The 18336-nt window shown below is 46.4% G+C and overlaps 1 protein-coding gene across 2 annotated transcripts in view; it reads left to right on the forward strand.

Moving 5' to 3' along the window:
- The window catches only part of fap (fibroblast activation protein, alpha), a 149854-nt gene that overhangs the window by 44956 nt on the left and 86562 nt on the right, over positions 1–18336 (forward strand). For both annotated transcript variants that reach the window (XM_085986421.1, XM_085986422.1), the window contains 5 exons: positions 5090–5184; positions 6795–6869; positions 16304–16356; positions 16468–16540; positions 17596–17716. In XM_085986421.1, the coding sequence (XP_085842547.1) occupies positions 5090–5184; positions 6795–6869; positions 16304–16356; positions 16468–16540; positions 17596–17716 (417 nt within the window). The remainder of the gene's footprint in view (positions 1–5089; positions 5185–6794; positions 6870–16303; positions 16357–16467; positions 16541–17595; positions 17717–18336) is intronic.

Below are 18336 nucleotides of genomic sequence, written 5' to 3' on the forward strand. Positions count from 1 at the left end.
CATGTGACCTTAGATCACATGGCATTTTGACTACTCAACCACCACCAGGACTACATCGTTGTAGGTAAAGGCTTAATTAAGTTCCTGTGAACTCAAAGCGGAGGCAATCAGTGTAAATATGATTGTGAGCCAGACATACCAGGAACGTCAAAAGTTTGATCCCCGCTATGTGCTGAGTTATGTCACCTCAGTCAGGGTGGCGGTAGGGGTGCTACAATTAGCCTCAGCTTCCCTGGGTTAGAGAGGGGAGAAATCAGCCAGGGTTCCCACTCCTGATTGCCAGCTATGTCTTTAAAAACTGAAGCCTAAGAAAAGCTGCTATGTTCGTCACAAGTTTAATTAACCTCTGGTGGGGCAACACTATTTCTCTCTTCCTTTCTTCTTTTCTCTCTCTCTCTGCTGCCCCACCCCGACCAGAGTGAAGAGCAATACCCAGGCGGTCCATTTAAGATTTTGCACAATATCATAACTGAATCAGCATTTGACTTTAATCATTAACTTAATCTTTACTCCAGTACAACCCATGTGCAGAAGTTAATGAGTGAAAATAGATCGATTTCTTTTTAGAATCTGGTACCTACATTATATAATTAGAAAATCAATGCAACTCCATCATTTGTTTAAACTTTGCATTGCTTCATAAGTTTTGAATAATGTAAAAAAACAGATTAGTTCATCCTAAAAATGTGTATTCTATTGTACTGTGGAGATGCTGTATTAACATCTGAAATGTAGCACGTTGCATCATATCAGGCTCACCTTTTCCCTTTCGTTTACAGAAGTAGTGTAAAACCAGTGAAGGACGACATGTAGCTCTGTAACGCATTTCATTGTATTGTATAAACGTATAAACTATACATAGGATACAAAATTTAAAAATTCAGGAGAGACATCTATTTTCAGCAACTCTTGTTTTAGCAGTTTACTCAAAGTCCTGAGTACTTCCAGAATGAGCTCAAAATGTTTACAAAGACATGTGGTGGGAGAAGGGATGGAAAAATTAGCACTAAAAGCTTGAAGGGGTCCAGAAACCTGGATCGATTATTTTGAATTTAAATATCCAAAGTGTCTCAAGAATTTATAACCCAGCAGCTACGACTGGCACCCGGTCAGGTGACCCCGCGACCCCTCACCAGCAGAGCCCTCATTACTCAGCGGGCCTTCGGAGTCTTAAAACCCCAGTCTAGCTCTTAAACGATAAACCAGCTCATTCCACTTGACGAAATGTAGTCCTTCTGATTGCAAGACAAGACCTCTATCCACCAGAGACATTGGAAAGGGCAAGCTAGGCTGAGTCATAGCTCCTTAATAAAATGGTAATAAATCAGTTAATCATTCAAAGAATATATTTAAATAGGGTTTCCCTCTTCACTCAAACATGGCAGAAATATTTTAAAAAGCATTTCAATGATTGAAAAGAACTAGAGCGTGAAACTGGAATCGGTAGCGCCCATTGTTTGGATGGATGGATGCGCTGGATGCCATCTTGGTAAGGGACAAACAAGAGGCATCCTTTACCTACGTCTGAAGCAGGCCTTAGTCCATTTGCATATGCATATAAGGGACTTAACGCCTGCTTCTAGTCCCTGCTGCAACTTTTGTTTGCTCTGAGGCAGCCAGTGCCAGTGCTGATTGCCTCCGGGAAAACCAACGGTAAACACCACGTAAGTAAAAAAAGGTAAGTACATACTATAATCACCACTGCTCCCGGTCCTGAGATCTCCGACCTCACTCCCGTCCCAACCTCCTCACCCCCCCCCACCCCACCCCACCCTGACAGCACACCCAAACCCCCAGCAGTACTCCGAGGTCTGTGATCTTCCTATTCGATTCCCCCCACCGAACTCCAATCATGGACTCTGAGGCCCACCTGTTCCTCCTCCAGACCCTCGCGATCCAACCCAGTCACTTACCTGGAAGTTGGAGCACTAACCTGTGTGGGCTCCTACCGCAGCACCATCTACGTTATGATGCGGTCCGAGGCCCAAATTCCGGGGCTCCTCGGACCTCCCCTTTTACCCGCTGTGTAAGGCATCCAAAAATAGGCGTGCCCAAATTTCTAGGCCCAAGAATTTTCGTAAAATGTAATTTCTTTTGCATTTAAAATACCTAAGTTTGAGACATGTCCTCAGAAAAAGCAGAATACTTTTTCTAGTCACTAAACTAATGTATATCAAACTTACACTAAAATTGTTTTAAAAGGTCAGGGGTACGAGAAGATGGTGAGGGGCTGGCACTCAGTGATTATGTTTAAAAATTTTTTTCCCTCCCTCTAAATTAAAAAAAAATCAACTTTGCCACACTGGCACCCTTTGGTAACTCTCTCTCTCAGCGTCTGTTCTTAGTTCCAAGTTGCTGGGAATGGCTGAGACAGACACAAAATGCACCTCCAGACTATAGAGACGTGCAGGTGTGAACCGCCAATACAAAGCACTTTTCTCCCAGGCTGCTGGCAGCAGTGTCTGGGAGATCGATCCTCAGTTCAAGGAGCCAATCTGGGAGTGTTGGCAACCTGAGTGAAACCTGAGTCCTGCTGTTTCCCAGTTGCACATGTGCAGTATATATTACAATAACAACTACTTGCATTTATATTGCATCTTTAATGTAATGAAACATCCTAAGGTGCTTCACAAAGATGTAATCAGACAAAAATGGACATCGAGCTAATGGAGGACATAATAAGAGGGGTGGCCAAAAGATTGGTCAAAGAGGTGGGTTTTAAGAAGGGTCCTAAAGGAGAAGAGACAGGTGGGGAGGCAGAGTGATTTAAGGTGGGAATTCCAGTTTGTGGGGTTTAAATGGATGAAGATACGGCTGTAAATGGTGGGACGAAGAGAGAGCGAATGCATAGAAGGCCAGAGTCGGAGGAACAGAGAGTTCTAGGGTGGGTGGTTGGGGTTTGTAGGACTGGAAGAGGTTACAGAGATAGGGAGCAGCAAGGCCATGAAGGGATTTAAGCATGAGGATGAGACTTTTAAATTGGAGGGGTTGTGGCACATTGTAGATCAACAAGGACAAGTGTGATGGGCAAATGGGACCTGGTGCAGGATCGGATTTGGGCAGCAAATTTTGGATGAGCTGCAATTTATGGAGAGGGTATTATTATGTCAGCTAACATAGAGGCCAGAAAGGAAAGTTATGTGGTCAGCCGTTTAGACGGAATGGGGTCAAGGGAGCAAGAGGTGGGTCTCATAGGGTCATAGAGCCATAACAGCACAGAAGGAGGCCATTTGGCCCTTCGAGTCCGTGCCGGCTCTCTGCAGAGCAATCCAGTCAGTCCCATTCCCCTGTTCTATCCCCGTAGCCCTGCAAGTTTATTTCCCTCAAGTGCCTATCCAGTCGCCCCTTGAAAACATTGAGGCCTAGAAATTGAGTGCCCTTAGCGCCGATTTTGCGGCGCTAGAGGGCCTAGCGCTGCATTTGGCGCCGGCGCCGAAATTGCCTGGGGCCCTTACACCGCGGTAGACCGGTAGCGCTGCGCCGGCACCGATGACGTCATCGGTGTGCGCAGCGTCCCGGTTGCCATGCTGACGGGCCCCAGCGCCGAAATTCAGTTGCGGCCGCCTCGCCCGTGACAGCCGCAACTAAGACTCTGGCAACAGAGTCTTACGAGTCTTTGCGCCGGCGCATTAAAGGCCCCGCGGCGGCCGGCCGCTTTCCCGCCGGCCGCCTGGCCGCAGATCCCTCCCCGGACTTCCCCCCCCCCCCCCCCCCCGGAACAGAAGCAAGCCCGGCACTTGTCCGAGGTGCCGGGCTCATTTTTTAAAAGATTTTCGCGGGCCGCGATCGGGTGCAGGCAGCTCCTCCTTAAGGGAAGGAGGAGGCCTGCACTTCCCGAGCCTGCCGCACCGCATCGGGTGCCGCAGCGCCGGAATTGCGGCGCGAAACGGCAGTTAGCGCCGATTTACCGCCGCAAAGACCCTTCAGTAGCGCCGGCAGCCGTTTGGGCGCGGCCCTGCTGAATTTTTGGCGCGCGCAGGGGGACTTAGCGCTGGCACTAACTTCCGGCGCTAAAGCCCTGGCTAAGCCAAAACTCAATTTCTAGGCCTGAGTGTCTCCGCTTCCACCACTTCCGTCGGCAGCAAATTCCAGGTCATCACCATTTGCTGCATAAAAAAGTTTTTCCTCACATCCCCCCTGTATCTCTTGCCCAAAACCTTAAATCTGTGTCCCCTAGTCCTTGTACCAGCAACTAGTGGGAACAGCCTTTCCCTGTCTAGCCTATCCAAACCTGACATAATCTTGTACACCTCTATCAAATCACCCCTCTTTAACTCTAAAACTTTACTCATGAACAAGTTGAGAAAGATGCGAGCTCACAGCTGGGTTCAGCGGGAAGTGGTGGAAGGTTTGGGATGGTGGGCAATGGAAAGGAGGGAAGCAACAGAGGCAGTTGAACAGACATTCTCAACTTGGTGACAAAGAGGTTCATGAGCTACTCACACTTGTTGTTGGGCTTAAGGAGATGGTTGGTAGTGAAGAAAAGATGCCTGGAGTTATCCTTGCTCTACAGGATGATCCTAGAGTAGTGAGCAGCTTTGGCAGAAGAGAATGAGGCCCGATAACCCTTGATGTGGTCCAGCTGGATTTGGTGAAATTGGTGTGGCACTAAGGGCCTGTGCACCTGGTGTGCACTACGCCTCAAAAAAGGGTTGCTGAGGTCTTTGTCCCATAATGCACACTCAGCATTGAATGGTTGGTTCTTTTAGCCATCTTGGTTTCTGTTCCTTGAAAGAGAGTTTGCTTGACCCAGCAATTGCATTGTTTATTCATACCTTCTTAAAGTTGCACCCCATCTGCCATCTGTACATGTTAGCTGAGGAAACTGAGAGGAGGAGGGGGTTTCAAAGGTCTTATCCTTACTGTGCCCCCTCATGTATACAATTACTGACAGTTGAAAGAAAAGGAATTTATATTGGGATAAGATTGATCTTGGGCCCCATTGATGGCTTCATAGTCTGTGTGTTAGGAAGGATCTGTTCTCTGAAAGGAGTTTGTGAATTGTGTGTTCTTTTATTAAATAAAAATATTGTCTTTACAAATATATTCATACTTCAGAAAATTTACATAGCTATATTAATATTTTTAGAGAATGAATACCTACATAAAACCAAAGAAGGAAATGTTATTCGCTATAATGTTGAAACACAGAAATCTAGTAACTTTCTATCCAACACCACTTTTGTAAGTACCTTCCTTATTTTATATTTTAAGGTTATGAAGCCATGTTTAGTAACATTTACTAATGTGTTGTTTTGCACTAATACTTTCCTGTCACCAGTGACATTCATTGTAGCAAAGTGAATAGCAAACCAGGGTAATTAAAAAAAAAACTAAATGAAAATAATGTACTCAGTTAAATAAAGAGTAAAATTTAATTTGAACAGAGCTTATAAGAACAGGACTAGTAGCTATAATAACACCTTGAAAGACAGTTGAATGGTGAAATCATTAAAATATAGATCTCTACAATGGTCTATGTGCTTCAGTGAAAAGTGCAGAAATGCTATAAATGGTTTATTAAGTTGTACAGAAAAAGCCACCTCAACTACAGTTACTTTTGAAAAAAAAGGAACAAATACTAATAAATATAATTTAAAACACAGCCCTGATTCTGAGCTCCCAGCACAAGCTGTGCCAGGAGTGGCTATCTGCCAGTGCTAAGTTAGCCCACAGTACACTGAACTGACAGTGCAATTTTGCATGGTCAAGTTATTTGAGTAATTAGAACAAACGCCCAGTGCAGGCTTGGCCTTATGCTGGCATCTACCCTAATGAGGCAAGTTGCAAACCCAGCTAGCAGCTCAAATTTACAGGAATGTGGCCATTTAAAGGTAAGTTAGACCAATGAGAAGAAATATTGGGCTGAATCTTAACTCCCAAAAACAGGTGGGCTGGGGTAGGGTGAGATGTTAAAACTGTTAAAATCGCAAACCTGGCCCCAACCCGCCCATTTCCGGGTTTAACGGAGGTGGGACAAGGAGCGAGCGGCCAACCCAATCCCAGGAGGTGGGTTGGCCAATTAAATATTATAATGAGGTTGGCAGCCTCTGATTTAACATGCTTTGCAGGTTTAACTGTGGCCGGACGGGTTTCTCAGGCCCCGGGAAGCATGGCAGCTGCAGGGAGGCGAGGACAGTTTCGGGGAGAAGATAAGCTCCTTTTTCAGCACTCCTTATGGGCCATGAGGAGCAGGAGTGCCAATGACAAATTAGCAAGTGATACTCACCTTTAAGTTTCCTGCACTCATTTCAAATTGCCAAACAGTGCTGCTGGCAAGAAAGCTTCAAGTTCCAGTGAGGAACAAGTGTAAATGAAATTGGCAGCTATAATGAGGCTTATGCCCTTAGTTCCCTTTTGAAAATGCCAGGATTTTTCTTTGCTACAAAATAGATTGCTAAGAATTAGGTACACTAGCCTGCACATCCAATTTTGTGACCCTGCTTGCCCCCAGTGAGTCTTCATCTTACCTACAGAGCCCCACAATTTTGGGGCTCATGTATTTCCTTAGATATCAACCTGTTAACAAATTTTGGATTGAATGCTCTGACTTGAAGTAACCATAAGCGACAGTGGGTACATCTCACTGGTTGCTGATGGGCATACTCATAAATCCCAGTTTTTCAGTTTCTGATTTAATTGGTTTTACAATGTATTGAATGTCTGTTCCAGGTCCACTCATTTACAAAAGCTAGCACCAGTGTGTATTGTGCTGATGAAATAAAGCAACTTTACAATAAAAAGCAAAGTAGGCTTCTTAAGTTTTAATTTTGTCTGTAACTTTCAATATATAGGAGGAGGTCACAGCTGGTGATTACATGGTCTCACCTGATGAAAATTATGTTCTTCTGGAAAGTAATTTTTCAAAGGTAACATATGACATTTTAAGTAATATTTATTATTGTTTTAAAGAGAACAAAAGAAATGAATGCATCAGGCCTGATATTTGAGAATCGTACAGCATATATGAAAAGGAAACTCTTAATAGGAACTTTCTCGTATTGCAAGGCGAATGACACAGCCTCTATGGCCTAGAAATTCAGTGCCCTTAGCACCGATTTTGCGGCGCTAGAGGGCCTAGCGCTGCAATTGGCGCCGGTTCCTAAATTGCCTGGGGCCCTTCCGCAGCGGTAGACCGGTAGCGCTGCGCCGGCACCGATGACGTCATCGGTGTGCGCAGCGTCCCGGTTGCCGTGGTAACCCGGCCCCAAGCTGAAATTCAGTTGCGGCCGCCTCGCCAGTGGCAGCCGCAACTAAGACTCCGGCAAACGAGTGTTGCCGGAGTCTGCGCCGGCGCTTTAAGGAGGCGCGGCGGCCGGCCGCTTTCCCGCCGGCCGCCTGCCCGCAGCTCCCTCCCCGGACTTCTCCCCCCCCACCCCCCCCGGAACAGATGCAAGCCCGGCACTTGTCCGAGGTGCCGGGCTCATTTTTGAAGAGATTTGCGCGGGCCGTGGCCGGGTGCAGGCAGCTCCTCCTTAACGGAAGGAGGAGGCCTGCACTTCCCGAGCCTGCCGCGCCGCAGCGCCGGAATAGCGCCGCAATGCGGCGCGTTGCGCCAGTTTTCAGGCGCTAAAACCCTTCAGTAGCGCCGGCAGCCGTTTGGGCGCGGCGCTACTGAATTTTTGGCGCGCGCAAAGGGACTTAGCGCTGGCGCTAACTTCCGGCGCTAAAGCCCTGGCGCAGCGCAAACTCAATTTCTAGGCCTTTATCCCAGTGGTCTGACAAAGAATACCTCCATTATTAACACTACAATTATCTAAAGTTTTAATTCCTGACACATATACCTTTCATTTTATTGTCAAATTTATATTCCCTCCTGGAATTTACTGTTCAGCTTATGATTCTATCCAGTCAAATGAAATTGTGCAACAAAAAAGATTCTACATCATCATTTTGGCCAAAAGTATATATAAAGTATATTTAGGATCTTTGAAGTCTGGGTTTCAATATGAAATCCATTATTTGTAGAATTAAAAAACACTAATCATCTCCCATGGCATTGCACATGGGAGTTAGACCAAGTGCAAATTCAGGTCAAGCAGAGTTAGAAGGCAGTGGGTGCGGCAGGAATCATTGGACCAGGTGGGAGGAGGGGGAGGGGGAGGGGGAAGGATATGGGCCTGCAAAAAATCAATTACCTGTTAGGAAGTAACTGCTGGCAGCAAAAGAGTGAGATGGGAAAAGTGTGCAGAAATGACCAGAGCAGCAAATCTCCCAGCAGGGAGGTAGCGAGGGAACTCTCTTGGGGCCATTGAACCTTTATCAAGAGCGGCAGAACATGTCCTGAGGTGAGGTTAACAGCTGGACACTGGTTCTGCAGCGGGTCAAACTGCTCTGGGAGTAGCCCATAAAAATTTCACAGAACTGTAGCTATGTTGGACTTAAAATTTAATCATAAGTGAAAACTGGCATTAGAATTCAATTAAAATTTGATTTATTGCACAAAATCATTAACTTTCATCATCACATTGACGCTTGTGATAAGGGTAAGCAGATTCCCGCATTCAGTGCTGCAACTGCATGCTAACTCTCATGGTCAAAATACAGCACCAGTGATAGGTTTTCATCTGATTTTACATGAAGGGTCTTTTTATCTTGCAAAGGCCTATCATAGCATTGCCTTAATTGGTATTGCAGGTAGATGTGGACTTTTCCATAAAGGAAGTCTGACTTAAGAGTTTTCCAAGCATTTTGAAACAGTATGTTGTAACTCCCTGCACTCTCCCAGCGATTTTCCATTCTGACTATGAATAGGTAGCAAAGGCTGTAGAATGTATTTGAGGAAAAAAATACTGGGACAGCTGAGTCTCAACCACTTTACAATAAGTACACTAATGATATACCCAAATACTTTTCACAATTTATTTACAATAAATTTGGAAAATATCTGGATGAGTCTTCATATTAAAATATTTATTGATTTCCCCCCAAAAGACAGTCTTTGTTTAATTTTATCATTATGGTCCGTGAGATTCCATAGGACCTCTTATTTAAAGTGATATTTCCATTATGTGTATAATATAAACTATGAGGTTTTTTCAGAAATAGGAATGCCTGCTCCTTGTGGCAGGGTAGATTTTTTCTGTGTGGATCTGCAGTACTTTGTGCACCAGCTAAGTTACTTGTATCTCTCTCTAGTTTCTCTCCTATCTCCCCTCATGCCCTCTTAAAGCTTATCTTGTCCATGAGAACCATCTCCTACTCTCTTGGCCCTATTCCCACTAAACGACTGACCACCCAACTTAACCTTCCTGACTCCCTCCATATGCTGGAATAGATGGCAGCTGCAGGTGAGGTGACAAAAACGATTTCACTGGTGAGAGAGGTCCTCCCAGTGAGGTGGCACTGGACATATAGTTGGATTTAAAAACTGGTAAACTAAAGAAATCTGTAAATGTTTAAAAAAAGCAGTAACCAACATTTACTTTGCTCTGAAACGCACCATGTGCAACATTGGATCCTTCACACCACTTCTGCAGCTGCCATCATTCCACAAACATTACAGCAGACTCACAACACGCCACACTTACCTGGCGTGGTGTCCGGACGTCGGGAAACCCGACCCAGAAGCGGGAAAATCCAAAAATAGGCTGAAAACTGCTGACAAGTATGTACCTTTAAGAGAGAACTGATTTTATACTGTAGTACCGGCAGTGACCACACCTGTATATAAAGCCGTAGCAGGCTTCTGTACTTTCAGTTTCAGCATACCCTCTGTTCAGTAAACACCTGTTATTATTGTTCTCCTGCAGTCCGTGTGTTATTGATACGCGGACACTACACTGGCGACGAGCAGGTTCGAACTTACCTGCAGTACTGCATTGCCTCACGGGGATCCTTCCCTGAAAAGAAGCTTCTTGGAGATCGAAGTCAGAGCAACGGGCATCGACCGCGGGCAACCGCCCAGTGATCCATCGGAGTTCAGAGAATCGCAGGGGAGGCTGTGGAGAGCTGGGCTTGGCTCCCCAGTCAAGGTGTTCCAGCAAATCATGCTGGTAGCAGGTAGTTCGCTGACCCTTCCAGACTGCGGCGGGCTCGAGCTCGATCGAGCGGCTCTGCAAAGGGGCTGTGCAGCGTCGTCGGGAGGAAAAGAGAGAGAGAGAGGGTGGAGCGCACAGGGCGCAGTCGGTGCTCAAGAACCGGGCAGCGTAGAGAAAATACAACGAGGGGAAGGAAAAGAGAGACATGCCGAAGCCGCGGGGCGCCGCCATTACCCTTTAGAATGCTAGGAGCAGCGTTGGCAGCAAGGGGAAGAAGGAAAAGCGCGGGAGGTGCCATTTTAATCCATTGGGGAAGAAGGAAAAGCGCGGGAGGCGCCATTTTAAACCACCCAAGATGCCGAAGAGTGGCAGTATCACTGCTTTCGACAACGAAATAGAAGACTGGACCACGTATGTGGAAAGAATTGAAGTGTACTGCAAGGCAAATGAGGTGGCCGATGGAAAGAAGGCGTCGGTATTATTAAATTTGATGGGCGCGAGAACGTACGGCCTATTGCGGAATTTAATTACCTCAGCTAAACCAATGGAGAAAAGTTTTGAAGAGATGTCAGTATTTTACAGGAACATCTAAACCCTACACCGCTGCTGATAGCAGAAAGATTCAAGTTCCATAAAAGAAACCAGCACAAAGATGAGAGCAATGCTGACTATCTTACGGAACTACGCAAGTTATTGAAGCACTGCCAGTTCGGAGCAGGACTGGCAGATACCTTAAGGGATAAGTTTGTCTGCGGGCTCCAGAGTGAAGGAACCCAGAAACAACTACATTCGGAAAAGGACCTGACGCTAGAACAGGCTTTCAGCGTGGCAGTATCCTACGAAGCAGCAGCACGGGGAGCTGCGGAAATACAACAGAAACCACAAGAATATAGCGCTAACGAAATGGCATATGGAGCAGAAAAGTGCTATCGCTGCGGCAGAACAACCCATGATCAGAAGGACTGCTGGTTTAAGGACAAAGTATGCAGGCAATGTGGGAAAGTGGGACACATTGCAAGAGTCTGCAGGTCGGGAAAGAAAACCAACACTAAAAGAACTACTAAGGAAAAGTACAAGAAAGTAAAAAAAATGACAGACAGTAGTTCAGAAGATCAGGAGAATGATAATGACTCTGGGAGCAGGAGACTAAGTTGTCTAAAGTTACACAACGTGATTGCAAAGGAGGATCACCGAACCATTTGGGTCACCCTCATGATAGCAGGGTCCCAAGTAAAGATGGAATTGGACACAGGATCAGCCCTAACTGTCATGAATCGACGAGACTATGAGCGGCTATTCTCACACATACCCTTGAAGGACACGTCCATTGTATTGAAGACATACACGGGGCAAAAAGTCTACCCCAGAGGAAAAATAAGGGTGCCAGTTAAATACAACGGCAAGGAAACACAGAAACTGTATCTATATATACTACAAGATGGAGGACCGCCATTATTGGGACGTGAATGGGTCCGAAAAATACAATTGGATTGGCATTCCATTCAGGCGCTAACTGTGACTGACAAAAAGGGTGACTACGTCACACCTGGACGACTGTCAAAAATTCTAACTGACGCGAAAGAGGTGTTCCAACAAGGACTTGGGACTCTAAAAGGAGTAACGGCAACGATAAAAATCGAAGATAATGCAAACCCAAAATGTTTTAAGGCCAGACCGGTACCGTACGCGATCCGCCCAGCCATTGAAGCAGAGCTGGAGAGTCTGGAACGTTCGGGTGTGCTGTCCAAGGTGGACTGGAGCGAGTGGGCCATACCCATCATTCCTGTAATGAAGAAATCATTGAGCAGCACGCCTGGGGAGCCGAAGAAGGTTCGCATCTGTGGGGACTTTAAGGTAACTGTGAACCCAGTTCTGCACACAGTACAATATCCACTTCCACGGATAGAAGATATTTTCGCCTCACTATCTGGAGGGAAACGCTTTACGAAGATTGATCTGGCCCAAGCGTATCTACAAATGGAGGTGGAAGAAGCATCTAGGAAATACCTCACGATAAACACTCACAAAGGTCTTTACCAGTACAACCGACTGGTATTCGGGGTAGCATCAGCCCCGGCTATTTGGCAGAGGGCGATGGAACAAGTCCTGCAAGGGATCCCGGGGACCCAGTGTTATTTGGACGACATCCTGGTTACGGGCGAAAATGACAGTGAACACCTTGCCAACCTGGAGCAGGTGCTCACTAGATTACAAGAATATGGGCTACGAGCCAACCGCCCCAAATGCGAGTTTTTCAGGAGACAAATCTCGTATTGTGGCCACATGATTGATGAGGAGGAGTTACATAAGTCCCCAGACAAGATTGAGGCAGTAGTCAAGGCTCCAGCACCGGAAAATGTGTCGCAACTGAGGTCGTTCCTCGGGTTGGTGAACTACTACCATAAGTTCTTGCCGAATTTATCTACAATTCTGCACCCACTGAACGCCTTGCTGCAAACTGGAGTAACATGGAAATGGAGTGATGAGTGTAAGCGTGCCTTTCAGAAATGTAAATGCCTAATCACTTCAAAAGAAGTATTGGCCCACTACAATCCAACACTACCGATTCGGTTGGCGTGTGATGCGTCTCCCTACGGAATTGGAGCGGTGCTGTCACACAAATTCCTTGACGGTTCAGCGAGGCCAATAGCCTTTGCGTCGCGCTTGTTAACCTCAGTCGAGCGTAACTACGCCCAGATTGACAGGGAGGCCCTCAGCCTGGTGTGGGGGGTGAAGAAGTTCAATCACTATCTGCACGGGCAGAAATTCACCCTACTGACTGATCATCAGCCTCTGGCCTCCATTTTTAACCCAAAGAAGGGCGTTCCGGTGATGACGGTGCAACGGCTGCAAAGATGGTCCCTTTTTCTAGGGGCACATCAATACGACATAGAGTACAAGGGTACAAAACAACATGGAAACGCTGATGGGTTGTCGCGCCTACCGTTGCCTACAGTGGAGGAAGCACCTGCAGTGGACCCTGTTGAGATATTCCATTCAACCATAGTCGAATGTCTACCTGTTACAAACTCAAGTATAGAGAAGGAAACCCAAAATGACCCGACACTCTCTCGGGTCTATGATTTGACGGTGAAGGGATGGCCAGCACATGGCGACTCGCTGTTGCCAGCATTCTCGCCAAGGAGAGAACAGCTGTCAGTGTGCCGGGGGACCTTGATGTGTGGATCCCGAGTGGTAATTCCACCCAAGTTGAGAGATAGAGTGCTCAATGAGCTTCATGAGGGTCATCTGGGAGGGGTAAAAATGAAGAGCCTAGCCAGGGCTTATGTGTGGTGGCCGGGAATCGATAAAGAAATCGAGGATATGACCAAGAGATGCACAGGATGCCAGAAGGTCCAAAACGCTCCACCACAGGCCCCGCTACATCCATGGGAGTGGCCCTCATCTCCATGGCAACGGGTACACATTGATTTTGCTGGTCCATTTATGGACTCAATGTTTTTAATCGCCGTGGATGCACATTCGAAATGGCCAGAGGTCTTCAAAATGTCCTCCACCACCACGGAAAAAACTATTGCAGTCCTACGGACCATCTTCGCCAGGAATGGCTTGCCAGAACAGATTTGCTCCGACAATGGACCACAGTTTGTGTCTGAGGATTTCCGGAGGTTTTTGAGGAATAATGGGGTAAAACATTACACATCTGCCCCATATCATCCAGCCACAAATGGATTGGCTGAGAGGTTTGTTCAGACCTTTAAAAAGGCAATAAAGGCAATGTATAACGACGACATACCACTACAACACAAGGTGGATAATTTCTTGTTTGCTTACCGGAATGCGACACATGCAGTCACCAACCAAGCTCCAGCCATAATGTTCTTCAACCGAAGGCTAAGATGTCACCTGGATTTGCTCAAACCAAACATAAGACGAGATGTTGAGGATAACCAATTCCAGCACATCAATGAGAAGCCAACCAGGAGCTTCAAGATAGGGCAACCAGTCTTGGCCCGCGACTACCGAACAGGAAAATGGCAGCCAGGAACGATATGCACACAGCAGGGACCACTAATGTACACAGTGGACGTTGGAGAGAGCATCATGAGACGCCATGCTGACCAGATTCTAGAGTCACAGGAACAAGCCAAACCCATACCACGAGCATGCGCACCTGGTAATGAACCCGAAGTACAGATTGCGTCTACCTCAGAATCAGTGGTATTGGAAGCTGACGAACCAACCAATGACAATGAGCCAGAATCGACTCCGCCGCAAGAACAGGATACTCAAGAAAGGCGCTATCCAGTCAGGATCAGGAAGCCTCCTCAAAGACTGAATTTATAAATGATTACTTCAGTTGATGTATATAGTACAGAGAAAATTGTAATTGTAATTAGTTATTATTTAATTGTTAAATGAATGTTATGTACTGTTTATCTAAAAGGGGAGGAATTGTTGTGTATGTACCTTTAAGAGAGAACTGATTTTATACTGTAGTACCGGCAGTGACCACACCTGTATATAAAGCCGTAGCAGGCTTCTGTACTTTCAGTTTCAGCATACCCTCTGTTCAGTAAACACCTGTTATTATTGTTCTCCTGCAGTCCGTGTGTTATTGATACGCGGACACTACAACAAGTACCTGCTAATAGGCAGGTAATTGCCTTTAATCCGCTTCCCTGTGTTGGGTCCATTCACAAATCGGGGACCGACACTTGGGAAAGCTGTTTGGAGGCGGTTTGACGGTGGGATCGGAACCCGCCGTCAATCAAATCGAATTTAATCTCTGACCCGCCCCCAAACCCGCCCTCTGAGCGCCGGCAAAATTGCGGCCGTTAACTCTGTTTCTCTCTCCACAGATGCTGCCTGACCGGCTAAGTATTTCCAGCATTTTCTGTTTTTATTACCTTCCTTACTTTTATTACCTTCCATGTTAGCTGATATTGTAAATGGTTCTCTCTCCTCAGGTACTGTCCCGCTCCCTTTCAAATCTGCCGTCATCATCCCCCTCCTCAAAAACTCCACCCTTGACCTTGCTGTCCTTGCAAACTATTGCCCCATCTCCAACCTCCCTTTCCTCTCCAAAGTTCTTAAGCATGTTATCGTCTCCCAAATCTATGGCATTCTTTCCTGCAACTCCATACTTGAGCATCTCCAATCTGGTTTCTGCCCCTGCTATAGCACTGAAACAGCCCTAATCAAAGTTACAAATTACATCCTCAGTGACTAAGACCATGGTGCATTATCCCTCCTCTTTCTTGACTTGTTTGCAGGCTTTGACACAGTTGACCACACCATCCTCCTTCAAACATCTACGCCTTGCCCAGCTGAGTATGACTGCCCTCGCCTGGTTCTACTCTTACCTATCCAGTCATAGCCAGATAATCTCCTGCAATGTCTTCTCTTCCCACCCCTGCACTGTTACCTCTGGAGTCCCCCAAGTATCTATCCTTGGCGCCCCTTCCTAGTTCTCATCTACATGCTGCCCCTCAACGATATCATTCAAAGACACAATGTTAGGTTCCACATGTACGCTGATGATACCCAGCTGCCTCTATGTTGTCAGACTGCTTGTCCTACATCCTTTCCTGGATGAGCAGAAATTTTCACCAATTAAACATTGAGAAGACTGAAGCCATTGTCTTTAGCCCTCACCACAAAACTCCATTCCCTCACCATCAATTTCATCCCCCTCCCTGGTCACTGTCTCAGACTGAACCAGAGTGTTCACAATCTTGGTGTCCTATTTAACCCTGAGCTGAGCTTCTAACCTTATATCCTCTCCATCACAAAGATGGCTTATTTCCACCTCCATAATATCACTGTCCCCACCCCTGCCTGAGCCCATCTGCTGCTGAAACTCTCATCCATGCTTTTGTTACCTCTAGATTCTACTATTCCAATGCTCTCCTGGCCAGCCTCCCATCTTCCCCCCTCCATAAACTCTCATCCTGATGCTCAGATCCCTCCATGGCCTCACCTCTTCCTACCTCTGGAACCTCCTCCAACCCTACAATCCTCTGAGAACTATGCGTTCCTCCAACTCTGGCCTCTTGTGTATCCCCCACTTCCTTCACCCCCAATTTTGGTGGCTGTGCTTTCAGCCCTAGGCCCTAAGCTCTGGAATTCCCTCCCTAAACCTCTCAGCCTCTCCATCTCTCTCTGCTCCTTTAAGATGCTCCTTAAAACCAACCTCTTTGACCAATCCTTTGGTCACCTGTTCTAACGTCGCCTTCTTTGACTTGATGCAAAATTTCATCTGATTAAGCTCTTGTGATGTGCCTTGGGATGTTTTACTATATTAAAGGCATTTTATAAATGTTGTTGTATATTGATGCTTTCTTTTAATTTCTTCACAGCTATGGAGACATTCTTATACAGCCTCATATTCTATTTATGATTTGAAGTCTGGGTTAGTAACAATTTTTGGATAAAGAAGCTGAGCATTGTTTCATTTATTATTATTTGTACTTCATGACAAAAATATGTTAATGTTCTATTTTTAAAATCTTTTCTTCCATAGTAAATTTGTGACCAACGCAAAACTTCCTCAGCAGATACAGTACATTGCATGGGCTCCAATGGGTCACAAATTGGTTAGTTGAACATATTTAACTATGTTTATCAAGCTTGAATGTGTGCCTCTTTAATATTATTTAAAATTAAGCATTGATAATTTAGAATGAATAGTATGCAAACTTGTGCTGAGTTAAATGTATAAAAAAATTTGTAACATAGAACATTTCACAATATATATATATACTACTTAAAAAGATCAAATATAGGCTGGAATTTTCCCCTAAAAACGTGTGGGTTTGGAGCGTGGGGGCAGTTAAATTGTTAAAAATGGGATTCCCGACCTGGTCCCGCCTCCAACCTGCCCACTTCCGGTTTTGCCAGAGACGGGACGGGGCGGGGGGGGGTGGGCGACCAACCCGTTCCCAGGGGGTGTTACCTCAATTTAAATATTGTAATGAGGCTGGAAGCCTCCTTTTCCCCGTCCATTTTGAATTGAACTGCCTGTGGACGGGTTTCACACAATTTGTGAAACCTGGCAGTTAAACCGAGGTGGGGACTGCTGCATCCAGGAGGCGAGTGGATTTATACCTGCCTCCTGGATCCAGGGTTCCGACCTAACCAACCCCCCGTGATTGGAGACCCCCTAACGATCACCCCCATCCAACACCCCAGGCCTCCCCCCCCCCCCCCCCCCCCAACGACGATGATGAGGCTGGCTACGATCCTTCGGTGGCTGGCCCCGATCCCTCCCCCGGACTGACCCTGCGCAACTGAGGCCTACCCACCTGCAGCCAGCCAGCCTCTCAAGCTGGCTGGCTGCGGGCGGGAAACTGTGGCCTCGCATTCGAATTAGGCCCCGCCAGTAAAGTCGGCAGGGTCTGTGGGAAATCCGGCCTCCCATGTCTCCCGCCCGCCTCGGACCCCCCCGTCGCTAACCCCAACCCGTCTCCCCAAAGAAAGTTCCGGCCATAGCAATTATTTGCACGTTTCCACAAAGTTTTCATTTCTGGCATTTTAGATAGATTTTGGAGCCAGCTGTTGGAATAATGGTAGATGTGGATATTATTTATTGCCTAAAACATTGAGAGAATTTCTAAACAACATTTTAGCCTGATTCTCTTCCTCCCTTTAGGTCTATGTTTGGAATAACAATATTTACCTTAAAACTAACCCCAGAAGCTCTGCTGAAACCGTAACAATCAATGGGGAGAAAAATAAAATTTACAATGGGATCCCTGACTGGACTTATGAGGGTAAACTAATGTATATGACTATTTTAGTTAATAAGGTAGAGCTAACATTCAGAAGTTCCATATTTAGTTACCTGCAACTTTTAACTTGTCTTGATAGGATTTTTCTGCCCATTTTTCTTCCCTTTTCTCACCTCCATTGATGAGGTGATAGTTTATGTTGAGATACGGGGGTAACTTTAACCCCCAAAATGGGTGGGTTTCGATTGGGTGGAAAATTTAAATATAAAGAATTTCAATCCCAAGCCCAGCCTGCCTCGAACCCGCCCACTTCCAGTTTTAACGGAAGCGGGCTACCAACCCGCTCTCAGGACATGGTATCCTTATTTAAATATTTTAAGGAGTCTGGCCGGCCGGATTCTCCAGGCCTCAGGAAACCTAGCATCTGAAGGGAGGCGAGGACTGCTGGATGGAACAGGTAAGTGCCTTTCCAACACTGCTAGTGGGCCAGGAGGAGCAGGAGTGCTTCCCCGCGGCCCTCCAAGTTACCTTGTTAACCTCCTCAGCGAGCAGAACCCCAACCCCCCCCCAACCATGATCTGACGCCCTCCCGATGCCCTCCCAGGCCTGCGATTGCCTTCCTGGCTCTCCCGCCCCACCATGCAATTTTCCCACGCCCATCC

This window comes from Somniosus microcephalus, chromosome 4 (genome assembly GCF_052327205.1).
Source record: "Somniosus microcephalus isolate GS21.2 chromosome 4, FLI_Smic_1.0, whole genome shotgun sequence".
In the NCBI taxonomy this organism is placed as follows: Eukaryota; Metazoa; Chordata; class Chondrichthyes; order Squaliformes; family Somniosidae; genus Somniosus; species Somniosus microcephalus.